General features: G+C 36.5%; 1 protein-coding gene across 1 annotated transcript in view; it reads right to left on the bottom strand.

Annotated features, from left to right (window-relative positions):
- Window positions 1–23,994, bottom strand: part of LOC145691022 (uncharacterized) — a 36,103-nt gene extending 12,109 nt beyond the window's left edge. The window contains exons 1-2 of the mRNA XM_081766564.1: window positions 23,876–23,994; window positions 10,119–10,707 (exon numbers count right to left, since the gene is read on the bottom strand). Coding sequence (XP_081622690.1) covers window positions 10,119–10,567 — 449 coding nt within the window. The 5' untranslated portion in view covers window positions 10,568–10,707; window positions 23,876–23,994. The remainder of the gene's footprint in view (window positions 1–10,118; window positions 10,708–23,875) is intronic.
- Window positions 23,995–24,895: the final 901 nt, after the last annotated feature.

Genomic DNA, 24,895 nt, shown 5'->3' with positions numbered 1-24,895 from the left:
TATCATAGAACAACTGCATATGGAAAATTACATATCTATATGGGTGTAAAATCATATAATAAGCTATCTGGGTACATAAAAAATACCTACGAAAAGAGTTTCTTTGACAACCTAGTGCGCAAACTGCTATTAAATCACACATTTTATACAGTAGATGAATATCTTAGCAGCAAATTCTGAAATTCTGAAAAATAATCACATCCCAATTGTATATATCAGATGGTAAATACAAATATGCATATATGTAAAGTAATTACTAAAAAAATTCCATACATATATATATATATATATATATATATTTTTGTTATATACCGTAGATTGTAGAAATGGTATAAGCTATATATATTTTCACAACTTAAAAACAAGAGCATTGTTTGTTTTAAGTACTGCATCTATTTTATGTACTGAGGAGTTCTATACCATTTTGTACAAACGTACATCTCATATGGTTCACAGAATGATTATTATATCTAGTGTTGTAAAAAAAAACGTTTTTTTTCTCTGAAGTTTTTTAATAAAAAACATCGTTCTTTTTCATGTTTTTTTTTTCAAATGTCGTTTTGTTTTGGCAACTATTATTTATTGATTTATGTTGCAAATTATTGAAATAATCAACAGAACTTGAGTCGAAGCCCTCGTAAATTACAAATCGTTTGTTTCTTTGTACCTATACGAGCAAAATTGTGTGATTACTCCTTTCGAACCCAGGTTATTTTTGGCGTTTTCCTACATTTTCAGTTAGTGACTTATTGCTCAAAAACCATTCATTCGATTGATATGGTTAAGGAGTTGTTTTTTCAGAAAATGGATGTGGCTATTTTTTGGTGTAAGTTGCATTGCAGTGTTGCCACGGGTGGGAAATTGAGGAAAATGTAGGGGTGAGAATTTATAAAAAAAATCCCTAGCTGAATTTCAAAATTTTTTGTATCTAGCACAACTCCTGCTATATGGGTTCAAGACACCTAAAAAATTCTTTGGTGTGTTGACAAGGTACAGTGAAATCCTGAAGTCGCTGGCTTTCATTCAAAGAGGGAAATAAAAAAATTTCTGTCATCATACATATGAAATTTTGACACTTTTTACGCCTCAGAAGCAAAAATCAACAGGTATGCGGGGCTACAGCTTCTCTAATTATCCTATTGAAACTTTTTGAGGTGCGTTCTGTAGGGCAAAGAGGAAGTTTTCAGTTAGTGGTACGTTTGTTTCAATGTAGCCAGCTAGATGGGTAATAATAGAGGGGAAAAGTGATATTTTCCGAATTTCTCACCTAAAATCGGGAATTAATTGTTTTAGCTGGAAAAGCTGCCATCATACAGACGAAAACTATCTGAAAATAAACCTTAGTACTCCAAGAATATATCCTACAAGTATCATGGCGATATCTAACAAAGTAAGCATGAAATTTAAAAAGAAATATCTCATTCTACCTCAGAAATTCACCATTTTCTTACCATTTTCAGAACATGGTTTATTATAAACCTCAACTGTACTTCTTCTAATTATTCTATTGAAACTTTTTATGGTGCGCTGTGTAGGCTAAGGACACCCCAAAATAAATTTCTGTGAACTTAATTTATATCATCTTTTACGTAAAGGAACAGGCATTCTGGATATTCACAACTTTATAGCTATTCATAACATTGTATTACTGCTTATTACTATGTATTTGCAACAGAGATAACTGAAAAGGAAACAACAGAAATGTGAAATGTAACACAGACAGAGAATAATTTAGTTTTGTTTTACCTTACATTTATCGTGACTCTATCATTTTATGATGGCATTATGGGCAAACCCCGCAAGTATTCTACAATGTCTATAGTTCTGTACAATACGGCGAATTCTTTCACCTGTCTGAGTATATTTTCTTCTTTTCTTGGGTGGGTCTACTCTCTGACGCATTACCCTGTACACTAAGTCCCGCATTTTTGTGTCCTCCGAAATGTATCAACAAAGCGCCAAATCGATGGTTGGTCCATTTGAAGCTCCGACTGCATTCCACGATGAGCTGCTTAAGCGTGGTTGTTAGTTCTTGACTATGGTCATTGAGAACTCTGTCATACAAATTCCACATCCTTATTGGAAATAATAATCTTCTTCTTGTACCATGCGTTATAATAATTAATTATAGAAAAAAGTGCAAAAATGAAAATATGTACAGTATTGTACACACTTTAAGATAAATTTCATGTCTGACTCAAAAAGTCAAGTACACAGTGCAGTTGAGTTGAGTTGATTTTGAGTTTAATGTCCCTTTCAGCAGCGAGGCTATATGACACAGGACCTAAAGATTAACGTGGAATCCGAACCACATGAGCTCCCGCCGGGAATCGAACCCGGGTCTCGCACGCCAAAGCCGCTTACGCTAACTGCTTAGCCACGAAGGAGCTCTAGTACACACTACAGTATGAATATATAGTCACATCTTTAAAATAACTAAACATCCAGGGTTGGCAAAAACCATGGTTTTTATTTAAAAAACCAAAAAACCAGGTTTTTTTGGTTTAAACCCGGTTTTTTTGGTTTAAACCAGGTTTTTTTGGTTTAAATAATTTACTCTAAGTATTTATATTAGACATAGACAGAAATTAGTTTGTTTCGCCTTGGCGTTAATATGCAACAACAAGCTTATGCTGGAAGGGGTCACATAAGCTTAAAGCGGAATCCAAACCGCTTCTCGGTCTACATCCAAGAGAAATTGTCCATTTGGACACGAAACCGGGACTAATTGGTCACAAATGCGATTGCCGACTCATTCACGAAGAACTCCTGATAAAAATACGTTGTACTGATCTTTACATAGGCCTACTTGCTAATATAATTGTCAAGGGTCATTTCAGAAGGACAAAAAAATAAACAGTTACACAAGTAAAAACATTATACAGAATTATATATAAATAGAGAAACTCCCGCCTTAGCCATTGGGAAAATCCTGTTATTACTTTAAATTTATTTGCATGTAAAATTTTAAGGTCAACGTATCATAATCAGTACGCTAAAACTGAGGTATTAAATTACAAATTTGGTATGTAAATATCATTCAATAAAATTAAAGCCAAGTCAAATCCAAGCTGATGTTGGAAGCTACGTAGGCAGTTGATAAATTTTGCCAATTTCTATTAATATGTTTAAGCAACCTTTGCTTCTTTATAAAACAACAGGCATTCATTCAAGCAGAAATATATAATTTGGTTTCATTTCGTATGTTTAGGCTTAACATCCTTATGAAATACCAAGGTTATCACGGAGAAGACTTTCGCTTAGAGGGACACATCGAATCGCTACTTGGTTTACACTTGAAAGATGGGTTGTGGTTCGACCGAGAATTGAACATGGGTCCCCTTGATTAAAAGGTGAAAAATAGATAAACGCAATGCGGATGGTCTGATATGTGGAAACGTCACCATGAAGTTCACACGATTTAAAGCATTTTTTTGTTTTTTCCTTGGTTTAAACCAGCCAACCCTGTAAACATCAATGAAAAAGTGCGTTTTTTAACGAATTACATTTCTTCATTACATATGTCATATTTTATTAAAAAGAAATATTCTTTTAAAACAAAACCGCATAGTATGGTGACCGGGTATTCGCGACACGGATAGTCGAGAGTCTGTTGCAGTTCCTTCCCATTTCTTTTCAACTGGTAGAAACAAGTTGTGCATGATGATGTGCAGAAACTTTGCTGATGTTATTTTTAGTTTTTGCAAAATTATTTGTGGAAGCTTTTCGAAATTTCCAGTGCCTATTTTCATATTTTAGTGCCTAAACATCCGGACTCTAATTATGAAATACACTACAACATATGTAGGTAGGTAAACCTATTTGGATAAAAGGTCTTGCGCCCAAACGGCCGCGGCCAAACGTCTGCGTCCAAATGTCATGGATCCAATATTTTAGGGGCGTCATTTGAGCAGATCAGGAGAGTGTAATTCCCCTCCCTTGAATGTGATAAACCATATTTGATCAAATGTATAGTAAAAGACTGTATAAAAAGTGATACTCTTTATGTCGGCAAAGAAGGCTCCCCTCAACGCGCCGAAACAAATCTAAAATGACGCTGGTTTTAGCAACAAACCTATAGGGTTACGATAGCATATTGCTAGAGCACTTGCATTTGGCTTCAAAAGTCGAAGGTTTGATCCCAAGCCATGTGCGTTCATACTGGACGACATTGAGAGAGAGAGATTAAAATATGAAGACAGAGAGGGATGATTTACATATGCAAATTTAGAATTGGAGAAGAAATGATTGGACTTCATCCATATTATGACGAAATTTGTGATTGTGCGAAACAGAAATAAGTTTTCGAACTGCGAGGATCACATCAGGCAATTGCCGAATTAAGGTGAGAATTTTTTTAGAGCATCAGATGATTACGAAGGGAGAGAAAGATCTTAAGATGTGCGGAATTAAGAATTTAAAAATCTTGATCTTCCGAGACGGGTTTCGAACCACGAACCTCTAAGCTAACGAACCATGACTTTATTAATTCAGCCACGGAGAACTCTAGGCAATCATTCATATACTTGTTCTTTAGCGACGTTAAGAAACTAAAAGAATGGAATATTCCAAAAGTTGACTCGATGGGGGCAGTAAAAGTTTGTTACTACTGTGTTAACTGAGTTGCATTTGATAGAACCGTCTGATAAAGTAGTGCCAAATAGGCTACTCACACATAAATCACTTTTTGCGAAACTGAAGTGGAAAATGAAACAAATCGGGGTAAACATGTTAGAGTTTTGAACAGAACAAGTTTTTAAAAAGAAATGGAAATACGCATAAGATTGATACTTGGACGCAAACCTATATTTAAAAAAAAAAATAAAAATAAAAATAAAAAAACGTGCGTTTGCATCATTCTGTCTTAGATGAATGGTTAGCGTAAGGAACTCATACGAGATAGTCTTAGGTTTGAGTCTCGACCCTTTTTTTTTTAGCTACGCTCATACTGTGCATTCTAGAATTTCAATATGGAAATAAATGTAGTTGCAGCTAGTTTAAGCCGAAATTATTTTCAAATACGAGATTTGTTATTACATGCTTTTCTTTCACTTGTGATGCTTCAATTTTGATATTAAATTTTCAACTTTAACTCATTTCCCTACGTCATATCATGATGAAGTCTTGCACAATAACAACAGTCGGGCGGTAATACAATATTCCACTGTTACTGTGATATATTTATATATCTTTAAAAATTTTTTACTCAGAAAAAAAACGTACAGTGGATCGTATGACGCAACATGCGCAACTGAAGAAACTGCAAAAGAATTTATTATACATATAAATCACCATCTGAAAAATAAACTGTGTGAATATAAAATTTATGAATATAAGAAGACTCCTTAGTTCCACGTGCAGTAGTACTTTTTGCATTTTCCATGACATTAACAATATCATATTTATTTTCCTTAAAGCGCAATGGTAGTCCAGATAATTGCTGCGATTGAGAGTCCTAGTAAGGTGAACATCCCCAGCTATTCTGGTATAAATGTTCCTTCTGGTTTGACCCATATATCACAACTTATCACAGTGGCAAGTGACAGTGTAAGTCCCAGTAGACAGTTGAGAATTGATGAAATGCGACTTAAAGTTAGTTACATATTCTGCAATTGATTTTGGGGAAGGTTCTGAAGCATTAACACTATATTTTTTGTAATATTTTCTTTATCTTTGCAGAAACATGCGGAACCAACATGTCAATTCAATTCTCCATGTAATCTGGTTCGTTGGAGGGTGCAAGGCTTACAAATTTATTGTTTAACGTATTTCTACAATTTGATTAATGAAGATTTCTGAAAACCATTTTCCTGTCCTATTTTTACGATGTGGTCCTCAGGAATGTCTGAGAATAAAACGGCTCTCCTAAAAAAAAAGTTTTTCCAGATATCTTCTGAAACCAAAAGTTGGATAATCTCGCGTTAATATATTTGGTCCTGGCAGAAGATTCGTGATATAATAAGGTAATAAATTTACTTTTTCATGTTATATTCATGTTTCTACTTTTTAAATCTTTTTCATGCTCAAGTCAACTGATGATGAGGACCATGTCCCTCTAAAGTGCTACTGTTTTGTGATTTATTGCAGTAAGTATGAAGCATATCTTTTACCTCTTGTTGAAAACAGGAGTTTGAATACTGCTTTTCACTCACGCTAAGAGTGTTAAGGGGATCTCGCTCCCATTAGGGACTAAATTTGGATTTAAACGGAATCAGAAGTGCCACTAATTTATCGACGCTGAGAGCTAATGACGCTGAGAGTAAGATATTTTCGATATTTTTACATGGCACCATTTCACTCTCCGTTGTTCTAATGAGGGCTTTAATCGGACTTCAACGGCATCGGGATATCACTATCTATCTAACCGACCCCAAAAACTGTGGATTCAACACTAATATCGCTCGTTTTCTATCATTTTTATATTCCCACTCTGTCTTCTCCCTAGCAGTACTAGGGGAGGTCTTACCCGAACTCAAACCTTGACTAAAACTGCAGCAAAACTGCCACCAATCAACTTAGGGACCCCCAAAACTATAGATTCGACATTAATATCGGAATTTTGAATTATTATTACGTGTCACCATCTTCCCCTCAGGAGTACCAGCGGTATTTCAATTTCGCTTTAAACGGCATTGGAAATGTGACTATTCATCTCAGCGACCCCAAAGTCTACCGTTCGACACTAACATCTCGTCGGCGCGGATCCTTTTTATGTCATTTTCCCTACTCCCTAGGTGTGTTACGGGGTCTTGCCCTCTCAAGGGGGTTGAACTTGGACTTGAAGAGCATCGGAATTGTCACCAATCAGCTGTTGGATCCCGGAAACTATGGATTCAACAGTAATATGACTGGTTTTCGATCATTTTTATGTCTCCCCCTCACCTATCATGGGTCTTACCCCGACAGTAGTTTTTTCCAGACTGTAAATAATATGTGCAGTAAGTTTGGTTAAAATTGCTCCTGACGCTCTACAGTTACGCTAGAAAACACACACACACACATATATATATATATATACCCATACGAGGTGCAAACCAAAAGTATGTGGTTTTATTCTAAAGTCCACATTTTATTTATTTATTTATTATTATTATTATTATTATTATTATTATTATTATTATTATTATTATTATTATTATTATTATTTTCATTTCAAGAAAACAACTGGGCATCGCAGACCTCTATTCTTCGTCTCTACACAGTGCAGGTTTTGTTTACTAGATAGCAGCAGTTCAGTTACAGTGCATAAACGAGTAAGACGTGTTTCTGATACTGCCCGAAGACATGGCATTTTCAGCTGAAGAGCAACGGGTAATTGTGAAACTCTTCAGCGTAACTGGACGTTGCGCAGCCGATACTCGTCGCCAATTGGAAGGTGTGGTGCGGTGGTACTGATCTTGCAGAAAAGACTGTTAGGAAGTGGGTGCATGAGTTCAAAGCACGACGAACAAGTATGAAAGATGAGTAGAGGTCTGGACCTCCAAAAAGAGTATCAGCTGACACTAACATTGCCCGTATTGAAAATTTCATCACGGAAGACAGCCGTGTCACTACGCAGAAGATTTGCGATACACTGTGGCTAAGAATGGGAATAATGAAACCAATAATTACAAATGACTGGGCCTAAGGAATTTTACTTCTCTATGGATTCAAGAAATGCTTGATGACGATGAAAAAGAGGCAATAATTCGATCAAGTGTTGCAAATTTCACACGCTTCAGACGTAATTGGAAAGTGTTATGACAATGGATGAATCACAGATTCCATTATTCAACCCAGAATCAAAAACGATGCAGTGGAAACACAGATTCACTCCCCACCAAAAAAAAAAAAAAAAAAAAAAAAGTAAATAAATAAAATAGAAAAAAATGAAAATCGAAAAATCGTTAGGTGGCATCAAATGAAATGAAACGAAATGAAATCTTTAAGTTTTACGTCCCATGGTTATGCTGGCTAGCCTAAAAGAGAGGTGGTGATGAGAAATTAATGAAATGATGGAATGAAGAAAGTGGGAAGAAACAGGAGAACCCGAGAAAAGCCACGCATACGGTGTCTGTCCAAAAGGTTCAACTAGCGCGAGCTAGGATCGAACCAACGACCTCATGCACCAGAGGTGATTGCTCTACCACTTAGCCACCGCGGCATGAAATGAGAAAGTGCTGTACGCTATCTTCTGGAATTCCCAGTAAGTGATATTGCCCTACCTTATTCCGAAAGGTCACACAATTACGTGCGAGTATTTCTGTATACTTTTGGATACTTTTTTTTTTTTTTTTTTTTTTTTTTTTTTTAACTGACCGAGAAACTACTACAAATATCAAGTGGCAATTTCATCTTCCACATAGACAATCCACTGCCACACTTTGCTAATGTTGTGACCTTATTCTTGGCTGTCCACGGTATTGAATTTCAACAGATTTAGCCCGGAGTGACTTCTGCTCGTTTCCAAACATCAAAGATTCTCTTCGTGGACGCCGTTTAGCCAGTAGATCAAACCTAGAAAGTGCTATATTCCAGTTTCCGAAACATACCCCAAAAGATGACTATGCCACTGCCACATGCCACACAAAATGGACGGAGGGATGACAACTGTGTATCATAAAGAGGAAGTTTGTTCAGAAATACAAAGAAGTTAGTTTTTTATATTTCCTTGTTCTTGGAAATTAGAATGAAGAGAAACGTGCTGCTGCTGTGCACGTTTAAAAGGGAAAAAATGTGTTTTTGTACAATACAAATAACAATGGCAGAATAAACTAAATTTGTAGTCAGAAACAATATTAAGTATTGGTTGGAGCTATTATTTCTTATATCTTGAACCTATATTTAATATTGTTTCTGACTGTACAAACCTTGAGAAGAAGTAAAATCGTGATTTAATTTACATACTGTATCGACACCACATATTCGAGTTAGTTCTACAAAGTATTTTTCAGGCAGTAATGGGTAGTGGTGATACTGGTGCAGAACAAGTTTCGGACTTGATGAGATTTTGTTTAGAAGATCTAGGCAATCCTGGTCGTCCATACGCAACAGCAATAACCGAACCGCGATAGATATAACGGGAAGATGTCTGAGTGAGTATGCTGGAATTTCCTAGGCGGCACCCAACCCTATTTATCACATAACTGTGTAATACAGGGTTAGCTTAAATGATTCATCGGGTTTTAAAGCGCTGTTCATTTACAAGTATATGACGTACAAAGACAAGTGATACATGAAGAGAAAGATACACTCACCAAGTTTAAAAAGCCCGCCTCGTGACTCGAGTGCACGCTAGATGGCATACCTGCCATGGCACTGCACAAAATGGCAGAAATGCACGAGAAGAGTTTTTGTGTGTTAGAATATGCGAATTGTTCGATGTTACGAGCGTTCGGCGTGCAGTCGTACACAAATACGGAAAGGCTGCACCTGGTCACCAGAGCATTTTGCGTTGGTTTCGCCAGTTTCGTAATACTAGTGGTCTGTGTAAAGGGAAAGCACAGTGCGACCGCATGTCTCAGAGGAAATCGTGGAGCGTGTCGGACAGAGCTTTGTGCGCAGTCTACACAAATCAACCGTTCGTGCAAGCCGTGAACTGGGCATTCCTTTTCTAACTCCACATGGACATGCGGCAATTCAGTATCCTACACTCTCGCATTGTAACGACTCACCTTTCCCGACAGATGGAAAGTCGCCTCGTCGCTGAATATCTATGTCCCCGTAAATTCAACATCAACTTCCATAGCTTGCTGCATTCGGGTACAAACTCCAATCTGCGGACATAATCACTGGAGTCCGGCGTTGTAACAGTTAAAAACGGTACGGTTTGAAATGCAAACGCCGCTGCAGAACACTCCTCACTGCTTTCTGCGGAATACCCAGTTCACGCCTTCACAACATTTCGCTTATTCTAACACATAAAATCTCTTCTGCATTGCCACCATCTTGTAGAGTGTCGCCACAGGCCTGCCATCTACCGTGCAGGCGAGCTACGAGGCGGGGCGTTTACCTTTCATATATCAGCCGTCTTTGTACGTTTATACTTGTAAATAAACAGTGCTTTGAAATTCGATGAAGGTTAACTCAGTTTAATTGAGATTTTAGAAAAGAAGGTACAAAAGTATGGTAAAAGTTACCTTTTACGTTCATTTCCAGTGAAATCGTCTAGTTTATCTTCTACTGTGTCTACGAAAACTTTGTCTTCGATATCTGATTCCGTGTATTCCTTTTTTATATTTGGTAACAATGATTCTTCGTTTCCAGTCACATTTTCACATTCGCTACCTGGTAATATTGATTCTGTGTTTTCTGTTGCATTTTCATCTTCGCTATCTGGTAATACTGATTCTGCGTTTCCAGTAATATTTTCATGTTTGACATCTGGTGATACTAATTCAGCGCTTTCAGTAATGTTCTCAGTTTTGATTTCTGGCAATATTAAGTCTGTGCTTTCATTGAGCTCTGATTCAAACTCCTCCACTGGCTCTTCTTTTATATAAACAGTAACTTGGACTTCATTACTTTCAGTTTTCATAGAACCGTCTTCATTTTCCCCACTGAGCTCAGACTCCATCATGAAATTCATATGACTACAATGATGGATGAATTTCCATTGATCATCACAACTCTGCGCTTCGTTTAGGATTTAATTTCAAAGTTATACATGCAAGAATTTCTTCTGAATCCATGTTTCATCCTTCCCGTTCTTCATACAGAAAAACATTCCTACAAAAGAAAGAAAAATATAAATTTTAGTTTAATGAAAAACATATATATATACGGCTGATCAACAAAAACTGGGACTGACTATTGTACCGCAGTTTCCTTTGTCGTCGAACGCCGGCACGTTTGATAGTTGAAAGAGTTGTGTTTCATGTATACTCTCACTAGGGTGCAGCATTATCGTATCGGTAGGTTGGGAGTAATCCGCTGTGTTTAAGACACTGCTTTCATTTCGCCTCGCAACATGCTGTGTATATGCATACAATGGAGGTTATACGAGAAGAACAGTACGGAGCAATAAATTTTTTTTTTCACTTGAACCATACAGCTTCTGAAACATACGAAAAGCTCAAGCAAGCTCACGGTGAAAGTGCATTACCTCGAGCAACAGTGTTTCGGTGGTTCAAAGAATTCAAAAGAAGGGCGAATTTCATGCGATAAGCAAGGTGGACCTGGTGTTTTGGCCTCTGCTGTGACAGAAAGAAACATCAATACTGCTGCTGTGATTGCCCGGAGGATTGAAGGATCTCAATTATCACTAGAGATGAAACTTGATTAAATCACTAGGATAAAGAGGGAAAGCAAGCCAGTACAGTGTGGAAATCACCAGCTTCTCCCACACCAAAAAAGGCGAAAGCTATTCCATCTGCAGGAAAGGTTATGGTAATCATGTTTTTTGATTGTAGAGGAATGATTTACCAGCATGTAGTTGCCCCTCACATTACTGTTACAGGGTCATACTACACTTCCGTTTTGGCCACACTGAACTCCGCGGTACTCACTTTGAGAACTCTGAAGCAGTGGTGAAGAAGTGTGAGGCGATTCTGAAGGACACATTAACAAATGGCATGAACCACGTGTTCCAGGAATGGCAGGAACGTTATAAAAAGTGCATTCACTCAGGAGAGTGCAGGACTACTTTGAAGAAGATCATATAAACATATTTAAGTAATAAACACGTTTTAAAAAAATCAGTCTCAGTCTTTATTGATCAGCCCTCGCATATATTTATAGATAATTAAAAATAACTTATATAATCTTTAGTTTTATTAATTTTACTAGCGTTGACTACCTCTTCGCTGGGTTGAAATAAAAACTTAACATGCACTAGTCCAGTCATGTGTTGGTAAAAATTGACAACAAAAATTAAATATTACCATTGTGGGCTGAAATTGGATTTAAATGGCATCAGAAGTGTCACTCTTCATCTCAGCGACCCCGAAAACTATGGATTCCACTCTAATATCGGTCAATTTTAAATTTCTCCCCTCCCTCCCCTAAGTTGCACAGTCAAAGTGAAATGACAAACTATCCCAGCCCGAACCTCATCTATGTTGCAAATGAAATGAAATCTTGAAGTTTTACGTCCCACGTTTATGCCGGCTAGGCTAAAGGAGACGGTGATGTTGAGAGATGAGTGAAATGGTGGAATGAAGAAAGTGGGAGGAAACGGGAGAACATCGAGAAAACCCACGAGCAGGTGTTTGTCCAACACAAAGTTCACATGGCGCGAGCCGGGATCAAACCAGTGACCCCAAGCACCGGAGGTGAACGCTCTACCACTGAGCCACCGAGCCCCCCTCATCCATGTTGAAAGTTTGATCGAGATCGGACGGGTAGTTCAATCCGTGCGAAGTCACACAGGTAGTCATGTTCATTTTTATGTATTTTTCTGTATCACCCGTCCCCTTCGTTGTACCGTCAAAGTACAATGATAAAAGCACTCCCAGGCCAGAAAATAATCCTACGTACAACCAGAAGGGTGGCACTACTCTACTTCTATGCAAACAAAGCGATTAAACTTATAGTACAATAAATCAGGGGCTCACTTCGGCTCATGTCATCAATCTAAGATCACTCCACTTCACACTCACATTATTTTGATATCACGCTAACATCATCACGACCAGTCAACTTCACGCTTGCATCATGACGGTCTGTCAATTTCACGTTTACATCATTGGAACATAAACCTCACTTAAACTCACGCTTACATCATTTGGACATTATGCTCAGTCAATCTCATGCTTACATTATTTTGACAATACGCTCAATCAAACTGACGCTTTCATCATTTTGACATCATGCTCACTCAACTTTACGCTCATAAACATCATCGGAACATCATGCTTACTTGACCTCCGACTCACATCGACATCATCAGACCAACATCACTTCGACATGATGATTTGGAATTCGCGCTAACTCTGTCTCGTAAGATTGAGGTCGAGTGGCCCTGAATTTCAAGCTCGTGAGCATCAACCTTATGAGTTCAGAAACCTATACAATAAAACATTTTACAAAACGCTTGATTGCTGATTCGGATGAGTTATATATACAAGTCTCGCAAAAGTTTTACGAATTATTGATTTGTTGCATAAATAAATAGATTGGTGTCGATTATGAGTAACTTTAATAAGACTGAAGATAATGATTTATACTTGGATCATAATGTGAAGTGCTTGGGACACTTAAAAAGGGAAAGCTCTTCGAACAGGTCTTTTATTCACTGACGCCATTGTGTATGATGCCAAATCTACGGTTTAGTATACAATTTAAATAAAAAATTGAACCGAAGAGCACGAGTACAGAACACTATATATATTGTCAAACTTAAAGGAAAAAATGAAATGAAATCTTTTAAGTTTTACGTCCCACGATTATGCCGGTTAGGCTCAAGCAGACGGTGATCATGAGAGATGAATAAAATGGTGGAATGAAGAAAGTGGGAGGAAACGAAGAACCCCGAGAAAACCCACGAGCAGGGTGTTTGTCCACCACAAAGTCCATACCGTGCGACCTGGGATCGAACCACGGAACCCAAGCACCGGAGGTGAGCGTCAAACTTAAAGTACTCGGTACTTGTCAAACCCTCAAATATTCAAATCATTACTTTAGGAACAAAATGCAGAGATGTTATAAAAGATTGGATTCTCATTTGGAACCCATTATCGAACTACGTAACAAAGAAATTAATGGGATATAGAAATCTCCTAAAATATGGATTTTCCGTATTAGAATTATTACATTAGAAGTTTTGAAAATTAATCAGTTTTCGCTATACAGCCTGTTTCGCATAATCCCAGTATGTAGTACATCAACTTTTGCAAGGATTTAGCCTGGATATGTTACCCTTCTAACATTAAAAAAAAAAAATCTTCCATATTTTCCTTATTCTTATTTGCGCGGGTTACATATTATTATAGATTACTTTTTAAGTAACTATTTATTTAATAATCAAATCAGTCAAATAAGTATTCCCGCAAGACATCTACATTAGGTTTTAGCTCTTAGATTTAATACAGGACAGGTGAGACAATTGATTTCATTTGACTCTGAGTTTAGTGTCCCTTCCAGCAGCTAAGCTATGTAATTCATGGACCTACAGCTTAACGTGGGATCCGAACCACATGAGCTCTCGCCGGGAATCGAACCCATATCTCCCACGCCAAAAGCGAAATAGAAACAAAATTTACACCCTGACTGAAAATAACTACACCAGCTGTACTTCCTTTTTTTAAATCTTTAATCTGCATATTGTTTCTTTTTTGTATATCCTTACGAAATGATTATTACATTAGAGACATTTTAATCTCGACATTTGGAAAATATTAATTTGATAAATACCCTGCAAAAAGTAAAAAGCTAATAAAACTGTCATATTAAAAAAAAAACTGCTTTGGTATCAAACTTTACACTCAATTCTTGATATAATAGAGAAAAATTGATCTGTTAACGGTTTACATATTATTATAAATTATTAAGTGATGATTTACTTAACAATCGCATACATAAAATAAATATTCCCGCAAGATTTCTACGTCAGACCTTCGCTCTTGGATTTAATACCGATCTGGCCAGACAATTGATTTGATTTTGAGTTTAACGTCGCTTTCAGCAGCGAGGTTGTGTGAGACATGGACCTACTGATTAACGTGGAATCCGAACCAGATGAGCTCTCGGCGGGAATCGAAACTGTCTCTCCCAAACCAAAGCAAAATGCAAACAAAATTCACACCCGGCTTAAAAACAACATACATATATTTCTCTATGTTGCACCCTATTCCTTTTAAGGCTAGTTACATTTTCTTCTATATTGAAAATTTAATATTTTTCTCGTAATTTTCTGGATTATGTTTTATTTCAGTATCATTAGAGGCTTTGAAACGTGTAATGATACAGAAACATCGCGATAAACATGGCTCCTTTTAGATTTAAACATACATTAGGTTCTTAGAAAATTGCCCAACAGAAAACCATTTGTTTCTTGTTTCAACACACAAAGAAATGTCCCTCTCTTTTTGTCCGTAAATCTAACATTTCACAAGCTTCTAAACTATTTTCGGTTCGTTCGAATGAAGAAGGAATGTCTAATCCTTCAAACCTTTGTATGAAGTGTTTCAACTAGTTTTATCCTTTCCAATTCTCGGAATCATCCACCAAATGTGAAGTTTCATCTTTAGGGTTTTGAGCACAAAACTTCGCGAATCAAAATTTTGCCTGACCAATACCTCGCCGTCCAAAATCTCACGGGACAGAATCTTGCCTTTCGGGACGTAATCTCACCTAGAAAAAAGTCCTGTCAGTACAAATCCTCACTACAAGAACTTCCTCAGTGTAGAGTGTTTTATATATTGCTGTATTTAAAAACTTAAAAAGGTAACACATACATTATATTACAAGTGAAATATACGTAGAGTTTTGTTTTTCCTGCCCAAGACTGACCTTTCATTACTATTTAAACAGCACTGATTATGTTTTTGTTTTTCCAGTAATTTATAAATTCTATTGTGCGTAACTTGGGAGCTCAAAGCCTGCACTACCTAACATTTCACACGGTAACAAACAGATCAAAGTCTATCATCACGCTAAGTTTGATTCCGATCGGATAAATTTGGTTTTTGTTTCGAATTCCGGTGTATGGGTCTGTACTTCTTCAGATATAAGGCATACAAGAAAATTTTTGATTGAAATATGTTGGATCTTTTCATCCAAAAATAGTTGGGGAAACCTTAAATAGATTCTACTAGACACACTCAACAACAACATTGACAGGATGGAGAGAACATCGAGAAAACCATGGAGATGGAGGAACAAAAACGGGCGAAAACCACGGACATCAAAGGTTATAGAAAGTTGAATAATGAACCGAGAAGAGAGACGGAGAAAAGCAAAGAAAAATGCATGGAACAGATATGTGAAGAAATAGTGGAACTCCAATGGCATGATCTGAAGTATCAGAGAGCACAAGAATTAGGAGGGAGAGCTGACAAAAGTATACGCACGTTTGAAATCGAAAATGAAATGAAATCTTTAAGTTTAACGTCCCACGGTTATGCCGGTTAGGCTAAAGGAGACGGTGATAATGAGAAATGAGTGAAATGGTGGAATGAAGAAAGTGGGAGGAAACGGGAGAACCCCGAGAAAAGCCACGAGCACGGTGTTTGTCCACCACAAAGTCCACACGGCGCGAGCTGGGATCGAACCAGGGACCCCAAGTACCGGAGGTGAACGCTCTACCACTGAGCCACCGCGCCCCCCTACGTTTGAAATCGAGTAAGATCATGTAATCCCTGACCATGAAAGAAACTTTAGAACCTGGGAGGAATACAGAAAGGATTTGTATGATCAGAAGAACCGCCCAAAGGATACTGCGATCGAAGCAGATGAAGAGGTGAATGATGAACAAAAAAAGACCCAGTATATTAAAAAGTGAAAATGCACAAGCTTCAAAGAAAAAGTGAAATGAAATGAAATCTTTGAGTTTATCGTCCCACGCTTTTGCCTGTTAGGCTAAGAGGTACGATGATTAAAGAACGTGAATTATAACAGAAGAATTGGTGGAATGAGAAAGTGGGAGAAAACGGAAATACCCCGAGAAAATTAATAAACTTACTTGGCCGGGGGTTGAACCAGGGACCCCGCTTTACCACTGAGCCTCCGTGCGCTCCACAAACCTTCAAAGACATCCGGAGAAGGAAGGCCACTGGAGACAACAACATGCCAGCAGATTTGCTTACGAGATTAGGAGATAAATGAAAATACTCACTTCACTTATTAACAGGATCTACCTGAGTTGTGCATGACCAAAGGATTTTCTTGATGTTACAATAGTTGCATTACTCAAGACGTAGCAAGCAAAGAAGTACAGTGACCATAGAACCATTACTTTTTCTTCCCACACTGAAAAGATTATCGCGCACGTATAGAATAGAAGACTGGAAAGTAAGATAAGACAAGTGTTGGAGGAAGACGAGTGAAGGAGAAATATATAGCGTGAGGATTGGAAGAAAAGTCAAACAAACATGTAGTTTGTCCCCCCAATTATTCAACATTTAAAGTTAAGGTTTAATGAAGGAAGTATTAATGGGAATTGGAGATTTCACGATTGCAAGGCAGATCATCAACAAAATCATGTATGCGGATGATACGGTTATTATAACTAGAATAGGAGATGATGAACAAAATAGCTGACATAGGGAAACCATATGGAATGGAAATCAGCATTGAAACAAAAAAAATCGAACGTCATGAAAATATCTCGTGGAAAGCGCCCCTATAGGTCATAGTAGAACAAAGAGAACATGAAGAGGTAGATAGTTTCAGATATGTGGGAAGTATTTTGACGAAAGACGCTTACTGCACCAAAGAGACTAGGTCAAGAATTGCCACAGACAAGGAGGCATTCGAAAAGATCACTCTTAACTTGCAGGCTTAATACTAGACTAAGGAAAAAGTAGATCAAGTACTATATATGCAATATTTAACTGTATGATTCAAATACTTGGACATTACGGAAATTAGAAAAGAAATATTTAGAGACCTTCGAAATATGATGTTGGAAGGAAGATGTAGAAGATAAAATGGACGAAGAGAGTAACAAATGAAAATGTTTTAAAACGCATAGGAGAAAAGAGGACGCTTCTAGCCATCATCCTCCTTAGAAAGGCGAAATGGATTGGACACATCTTGCGAAGAACTTGTCTTCTTCATACCGCTAAAGAAGGAAATGAAGACTAGGAAGGAGAAGAATACAAGTGACCGATGATTTGAAAAACAGAAAAAAATATACGGAATTAAAAGAGAAAGTTGAAGATCGAGTAACGTGGAAGAAACAGCTCCAGGGCGAAACATTACAAAAAGGAAGTCCCAAGACCTCCCAACAGGCAGAATACTTATTAATAATAATTATCCTGGTCAGAATTGGTCATCCATGAAGTAGTTTTTTTTTTTTTTTTTTTTTTTTTTTTTAAATCTCCAGGACAAATGGCTCTACTAAATATATTATAAAAGTTTCTTTTTTGATAAATCAAACTTCTTAAAGAGAAGAGTAGCCCTCACAAGTGGTCTAGTGGATAGCGTGTGAGCCTTTGGTACATGTGCTCCTGGATTCGATTCCTGGTGGGAGTACAAAAAATTAAATTTCATTAATACTCATTTTCATGAATCATCCGTCTTCTTTAGCCTGTACGTTAAACTGAACTTGCATTTCACTTCACTTTTAAAAGAACAGTGATGTTAAAGGAGTACTGACAATGTAACACAAGTTCTTGAGTGTTTCCTATCTATGTGTCCATTTACGTGGATACTCGCCCTCGCTAACGAGCCACTTAATAAGAGACGTTAAAAGGGAGTTCGCTTGGCCCCGTATTTTAGAATTTTTTGGGTTTAAAAATGCAGATTTCGATGAGCTGTGTCCAATGGCACTACTTTTGATTTCTCAAAACGACCACTTCAAGGTCAAATTAGGGGTCAAAAATAAAAAGTGAGGGACCATTTGGGCAATGCGAACCAGTGACCGACTGGGCGAAATGGGTATCATTCGATTTGTATTCACACGTGCATGAATAATTGATATGTCATTTCCCGAAAATCCGGGATTTTGAGCAATGCGGACCAGTGACCGACTGGGAAAGTTTTCCTGTATTCACACGTACATGAAAAACTGATATTCCATTTTCCCGAAAATTCTATTTTTATCCTGAAAATTAACGAAAATTCAATATCCAAAATTCCAGATTTTCGTGAATATGAATTGAATGACACCCATTTCGTCCCATTCGGTTACTGGTTCGCATTGCCCAAATGGTCCCTCATTTTTTTTACCCCTAATTTGACCTAGAAGTGGGCGTTTCCGGAGTACCATTAGGCACAGTTCATCGAAAACTACACTTTAAACCAAAATATAAATCTTTGAGTTTTACGTCCCACGCTAATGCCGGTTAGGCTAAAGGAGACGGTGATGATGAGTAATGAATGAAATGGTGGAATGAAGAAAGTGGGAGGAAACGGGAGAACCCCGAGAAAACCCACGCACACGGTGTTTGTCCACCACAAAGTTCACTTGGCGGGGACTGGGATCGAACCTGGGACCCCAAGCACCAGATAAACCAAAATAAGTTTGAAAATACAAGGTCACGGTAACTCCCTTTAACCTACATCTTTACAGTGGCCCTCAGAGCTTCGCCACTGCCCTGCACGAGAATAGATGCAATGCTAGCTAGCTTCTAGTGATACGTTATACACAGGTTCGTCGTTTATGGGCATGATCACCTTTGCATTATTATATTCTGCATGCATATTGTAGACATATACGAAGTTATTAAGCTGCATCGGAATTACAGATTATAATAGATTTTTTTAACCTGTTTTGCGTCTAATATTTCAATGCAGTTTTAAAAGCTGTCGTTCAAAATAATAATAATAATAATAATAATAATAATAATAATAATAATAATAATAATAATAATAATAATTTTACGATTAAAATGAGTACAGATGAAAGAGGAATGTGGGTATTATATTAATTTCACAAGCGATGATGTATTTCCACAAAAAGTAAGAGAGGAGTAAATGAATGTTCTAGTTTACCTGTGTACCTATTACAATCATTTTCATATCTGTGTATAAACTCGGTTGTCTTTGTAACTTCTTCAACGCATATTTCTTCTTAAAAAACTTGATTCATTAGAAAAGACAACCGTTGGAGATGTCGTCACTCTTAAGAAGAAAAAAGCGCTGACAAGTATTACAGTGATAACCGAATTTATACACCGAAATAACAACAGATTTTAAACTTTCATTTATATGTTATGTACAATATCATATGCTACCTATTAGTAAATAAGAAAGGCGTATTTAGTATTCACAAGTTTATGGTTACCATTGCGAAACAAGCGCTATAAGAACTCATATTACTGTTGATATTTCTGAATACTCACATTAATCTTTGCAGTAGATAATTTATTTCTGTCACGAAAATGATTTTCTATACGTCATACATGTTCAAACAGTGTGAGAAACACATTTAAGTACAAACAACCATGATCGAAATGTACGGAAACTGCATGACTACTGCAGTGTATCACAAAACACAATTGAAAACTGTCCAAATTTTGTTGGCACTTTCTTAAAGACCTGCCCGATCGAATAAATGTTCGATATTCCACAAAACGAGCAGAGGACAGGAAAAATATTACGCGTACGAAGTTTCTAAGAAAATATTCATCCATAAATATATACCCACCATCGCTTCGCGCCTATTCCCTATGAACGCATTGAATAATACATACATACATACCAAAGCTTCGCACCTGCTCTCTATGAACACAACCCTCAGTTGCCCACCAGATTCACCCTCCCCTCAACAAGAACATACACAATTCGTGCTTATGAGGACCAGCTAGTGTAGGTTGGTGCATGTTATTCGCATGAATATCTGCTTTTATAGTATATGTTTGCAAGTATATTACTAGTCTCTACACATTTATTTGGACACCACATACGTAGTACAACCCTATAAAATTTTACGCAGTTCTCATTACTTTCATTTCTTTACCTGACAATTCACCCATTGAACACATTAGTTATCGGAACATTAAGTGCAGTTTGCCATAATGTGACAGCAAGAAATGTACAACCCCCTATAAAGAGACCCCTTTTGCGACACAAACAGCTGGGTTGGCAAAAACCATGTTTCAAACCTTTTTTTTTTTTTTTTTAATATTCTACTCTAGGTATTTATATCACATATGGACAGAAATAAGTTTATTACCTTGGTGTTATTATGCAACAACCGGGTTATGCTGGAAGAGGTCACATAACCTTAAAGCGGAGTCCAAACCGTTTCTCCACTTACATTCAAAACAAACTGTTTTACATTTGAACTCGAAACCGGGACTAATTGGCTACAAATGCGATACGTCTGCCGACTCACTCACGAAGAACTGATACGCTGTACTGATCTTTACATACTTTCAATATAATTGTCTAATTGTAAAGAGTCATTTGAGAAGGACAAAAAGCAGGGTTAGCTGGTTTAAACCAAAAAACGAAAAATGCTTTAAATCGTGTAAACTTCATGGTGGCGTCTCCACATAACAAACCATCTGCATTACGTTTATCTATTTTTCACCTTTTAATCAAGGGGTCCCGTGTTCAATTCTCGGTCGAATCACAATCCATCTTTAAAGTGTAAACCAAGTAGCGATTCGAGGTGTACCTTTAAGCGAAAGTCTCCGTGATAACCTTGGTATTTCATAATGATGTTAAGCCTAAACATACGAAACGAAACCAAATTATATATTTCTACTTGCCTGAATGCCTGTTGTTTTATAAAGGAGCCAAGGTTGCTTAAATCTATTGATAGAAAGTAGCAAAATTTATCAACTGCCTACGTAGCTTCAACATCAGCTTGGATACGACTTTGTTCTAATTTTATTGGATGATTCCTACATACCAAATTTTGTAATTTAATACCTCAGTTTTGGCGTAGTGATTGTGATACGTTGACCTTAAAATTTTACATACAAATACATTTAAAGTAATAACAGGATTTTCCCAATGGCTAAGGCGGGAGTTCCCGATTTATATGGAATTCTGTATAATGTTTTTACTTGTGTAACTCTTTATCTTTTTGTCCTGAAATGACTCTTGACAATTATATTAAAAACTAGTCCTATGTAAAGATCAGTACAACGTATTTTTATCAGGAGTCCTTCGTGAGTGAGTCGGCAATCGCATTTGTGACCAATTAGTCCAAGTTTCGTGTCGAAATGGACAATTTCTCTTGGATGTAAGCCGAGAAGCGGTTTGGATTCCGCTTTAAGCTTATGTGACCAATTCCAGCATAACCTTGTTGATGCATAATAACACAAGGTGAAACAAACTAATTTCTGTCCATATCTAAAATAAATTCATAGAGTAAATTATTTAAACCAAAAAAAAAAAAAAAAAAAAACTGGTTTAAACCAAAAAACCGGGTTTAAACCAAAAAAAAAACTATTTTTTTTTTTGTTTGTTTGTTTTTTCAATAAAAACCATTGTTTTTGCCAACCCTGACAAAAAGATAAACAGTTGCACAAGTGAAACCTTTATACAGAATTACATATGGATAATTTCAAAATACTGCAGAGTACAGAAGAACTGATTAAATCGAAGTTAGTTCACTACGACTTTTATTAGTCCAAGTTAAAGATATACAACGACTTAATTTGCATATCAATAAAAAAAGTGATTAAAGATAAGAATTATTTAAGTCCACTTTGGATCTAACCCATTTATACATAAACAGATACCAAACATACTTCTGATTTCAGTAAATGCCTCTCGTGGGGTTTGTTTGACCTCCCCCCCCCCCAAGGAAGTACGGTATTCGATGTATTTTATCAATGGTAAATTTTGTTATTAAAACGAAACAATATTTAGAATTTTTCTTTGATTGCAATTGCATAACAATAATAACAAACTATAAAAAAATCATAAAAGAAATGTTCATAAACTTATAAAAAGAAAAGTTTCTTTTGCAGTATAGTCTTTTTGAGTAATGAATGGGAATTTAGGTCTGAATATAATACGAATAATATACGGGAGTGAGACATGATAACCCAGAAATATGTGTTCATCAAGATTTTACGAACACTTACACTTTTACGAACATGTTTCGTTTTTTGGTTTAAACCAGTTGATTTTTTTGAAAGAAAAAAAAACAGTTGGTTTAAGCCACCTTGGTATAAACCAGCCAACCCTGACAAACATTAAGTGTTGCAAGAAACTCCACATAACCAGTAATTTTACTCTGACAAGCTTAACCTGAATTCGCATGGTTTTAAGGAATTTTGTCGGGGTTAACTTTACAACGCCGCCTGCAGCTGGTATATTCACTCAGAAACGATAAATCACATTCTATTAATTTTATGAAAACGGATCAAAACTTTCCTAACTTTAAGCTAACCTGTTCCTACCCCTAGTCTACTCATTCTTATCTTCCTCTACTCTACCCCACACTACGGGCCGTTGTGTCTCAGTGGTAGAGCATTCGCCTCTGGTGCATGGGGTCCTTCGTTCGATTCCAGCTCGCGCCAGATGAGCTTTGTGGTAGACAAACACCGTGTGTGTGGATTTTCTCGGGGTTCTCCCGTTTCCTTCCACTTCCTTCATTCCACAATTTCATTCATTTTTCACCATCACCGTCTCCTTCAGCCTAACCGGCATAATTGTGGGACGTAAAACTTAAAGATTTCATTTCTTTTTTCTATCCTACATTACTCTACTATACCCTTTTAAAGCGGTCCTACTTATCGATGCGCAGCTGTATCGTATATTGTAAAGTTTACCCAGGAAGTTAGGAATACCTTACAAAACATAGCGACAGCGAGCGAAGGAGGTTAGAAGCCCTGCAGGGTTCCATTAGGTATGGTTCCTTAGAATATTCTGCTCAAAGTGCACTTTTGCCGTTTACCGTTTTGTTGGCATGGCGATGTATACCCGGTTTAAATGGAAGTTATGCTTTAATCGTAAAATAGGTACAAATATAATTTCATACACGAAGCAAGGCTTCTCCCAACAATAATTCTTCAAATTTGACCTCAAAAAATTAGAGTAAATTAAAACTTATTTTGTGTTTTCATTGTGTTCATACATTTCACCTTAATTCTAGCTTTAACAAAAAGAATTCCACTTATAAGTCAACATAAAACAAATACAGAGCTTTCCGCAAATTATTGCTTTTTAAATTCAGGACATGACCTGAGTATATTATACGTCATTTGCTACGTCAAGTAAGATCTACTTAAGGTTGTAACTATTATCGTATTCGTTTTGATTTATCTAGGTAATAAACTGTAAATTTAGTATATCAGAATTTTAACGTATCAATTCATATTGTTCTTACCGATTGTTTTTCTTCAGTAAATCAAACAAATATATTACTCCTTGCACTTTAAATTAACATTGTTTACCGCAGGTTTCGATAATCTCTTGCTTCTCAGAGGACTAAAAAATTGGTTACGTATCTCAAACCAAAATAACAGTATTACTCAATTAATTATGATCAAAATTTGTCTTAATCGTTTGAGCTGAACTAATTACTAATTAAGAATAGCCTGTTGTAAAACTGGTTATTTTATGTTTAAATGAGTGACTTATAATTGAAAGGGGAGTAGTAGGACACTTGTAAGCCTAAAATATAGGTATATTACTATTGTATTTAATTCTATCGCCTGCACAAATTTGTTCTTTACAAATACGCTTTTATTTAAATTGTCTCTAAGGATAATCTGAACTCATCACTGCTACGCAACAGAATCGATTAATTCTAACTAGAAATCAGTTATGAAATGTGTACAGTGCCTCTGTGATTTTCACTTGACTATCAAGTCAACCACTTCTTTTCCCCTCTATCGTTTATTCCGGCTAATAGCACAAACAAAAATGTCAACCGCACAATCCAGCACAAATCTTAACACATTCGATTATATCGAATTTGAAATCAATTTTGAAATATTTTCAATGGTGACTATTGCACAATTTAGCAGAAACGTATCACAATCGGCTAAATCTACTTTCAAATTAGTTCTAAAATAATTTGAGTAATGGGGATTTTCACTTGACTATCCCCGTCTTATTTCCCTTATTATTTATTCCGATTGATGGCCCGACAAAAATTGTCAACCGCACAAATGTAACAAACTGACTGATCATTTTCGGATATATTTTAAGTAATCGGGATTTTACTTGGCGTCAAACTTGCATTGGCATCTTATTATTATTATTATTATTATTATTATTATTATTATTATTATTATTATTATTATTATTATTATTATTATTATTATTATTATTATTATTATTTAGTCTTGCTGAGAAGAAAGTATCCAAAATACATAGTCTTTGTATTGTAAATGTTGAATCT

Source organism: Thermobia domestica, chromosome 7 (genome assembly GCF_964235325.1).
Source record: "Thermobia domestica chromosome 7, izTheDome1.hap1.1, whole genome shotgun sequence".
NCBI lineage: Eukaryota > Metazoa > Arthropoda > Insecta > Zygentoma > Lepismatidae > Thermobia > Thermobia domestica.
This window is presented reverse-complemented; position numbering and strand designations above follow the sequence as displayed.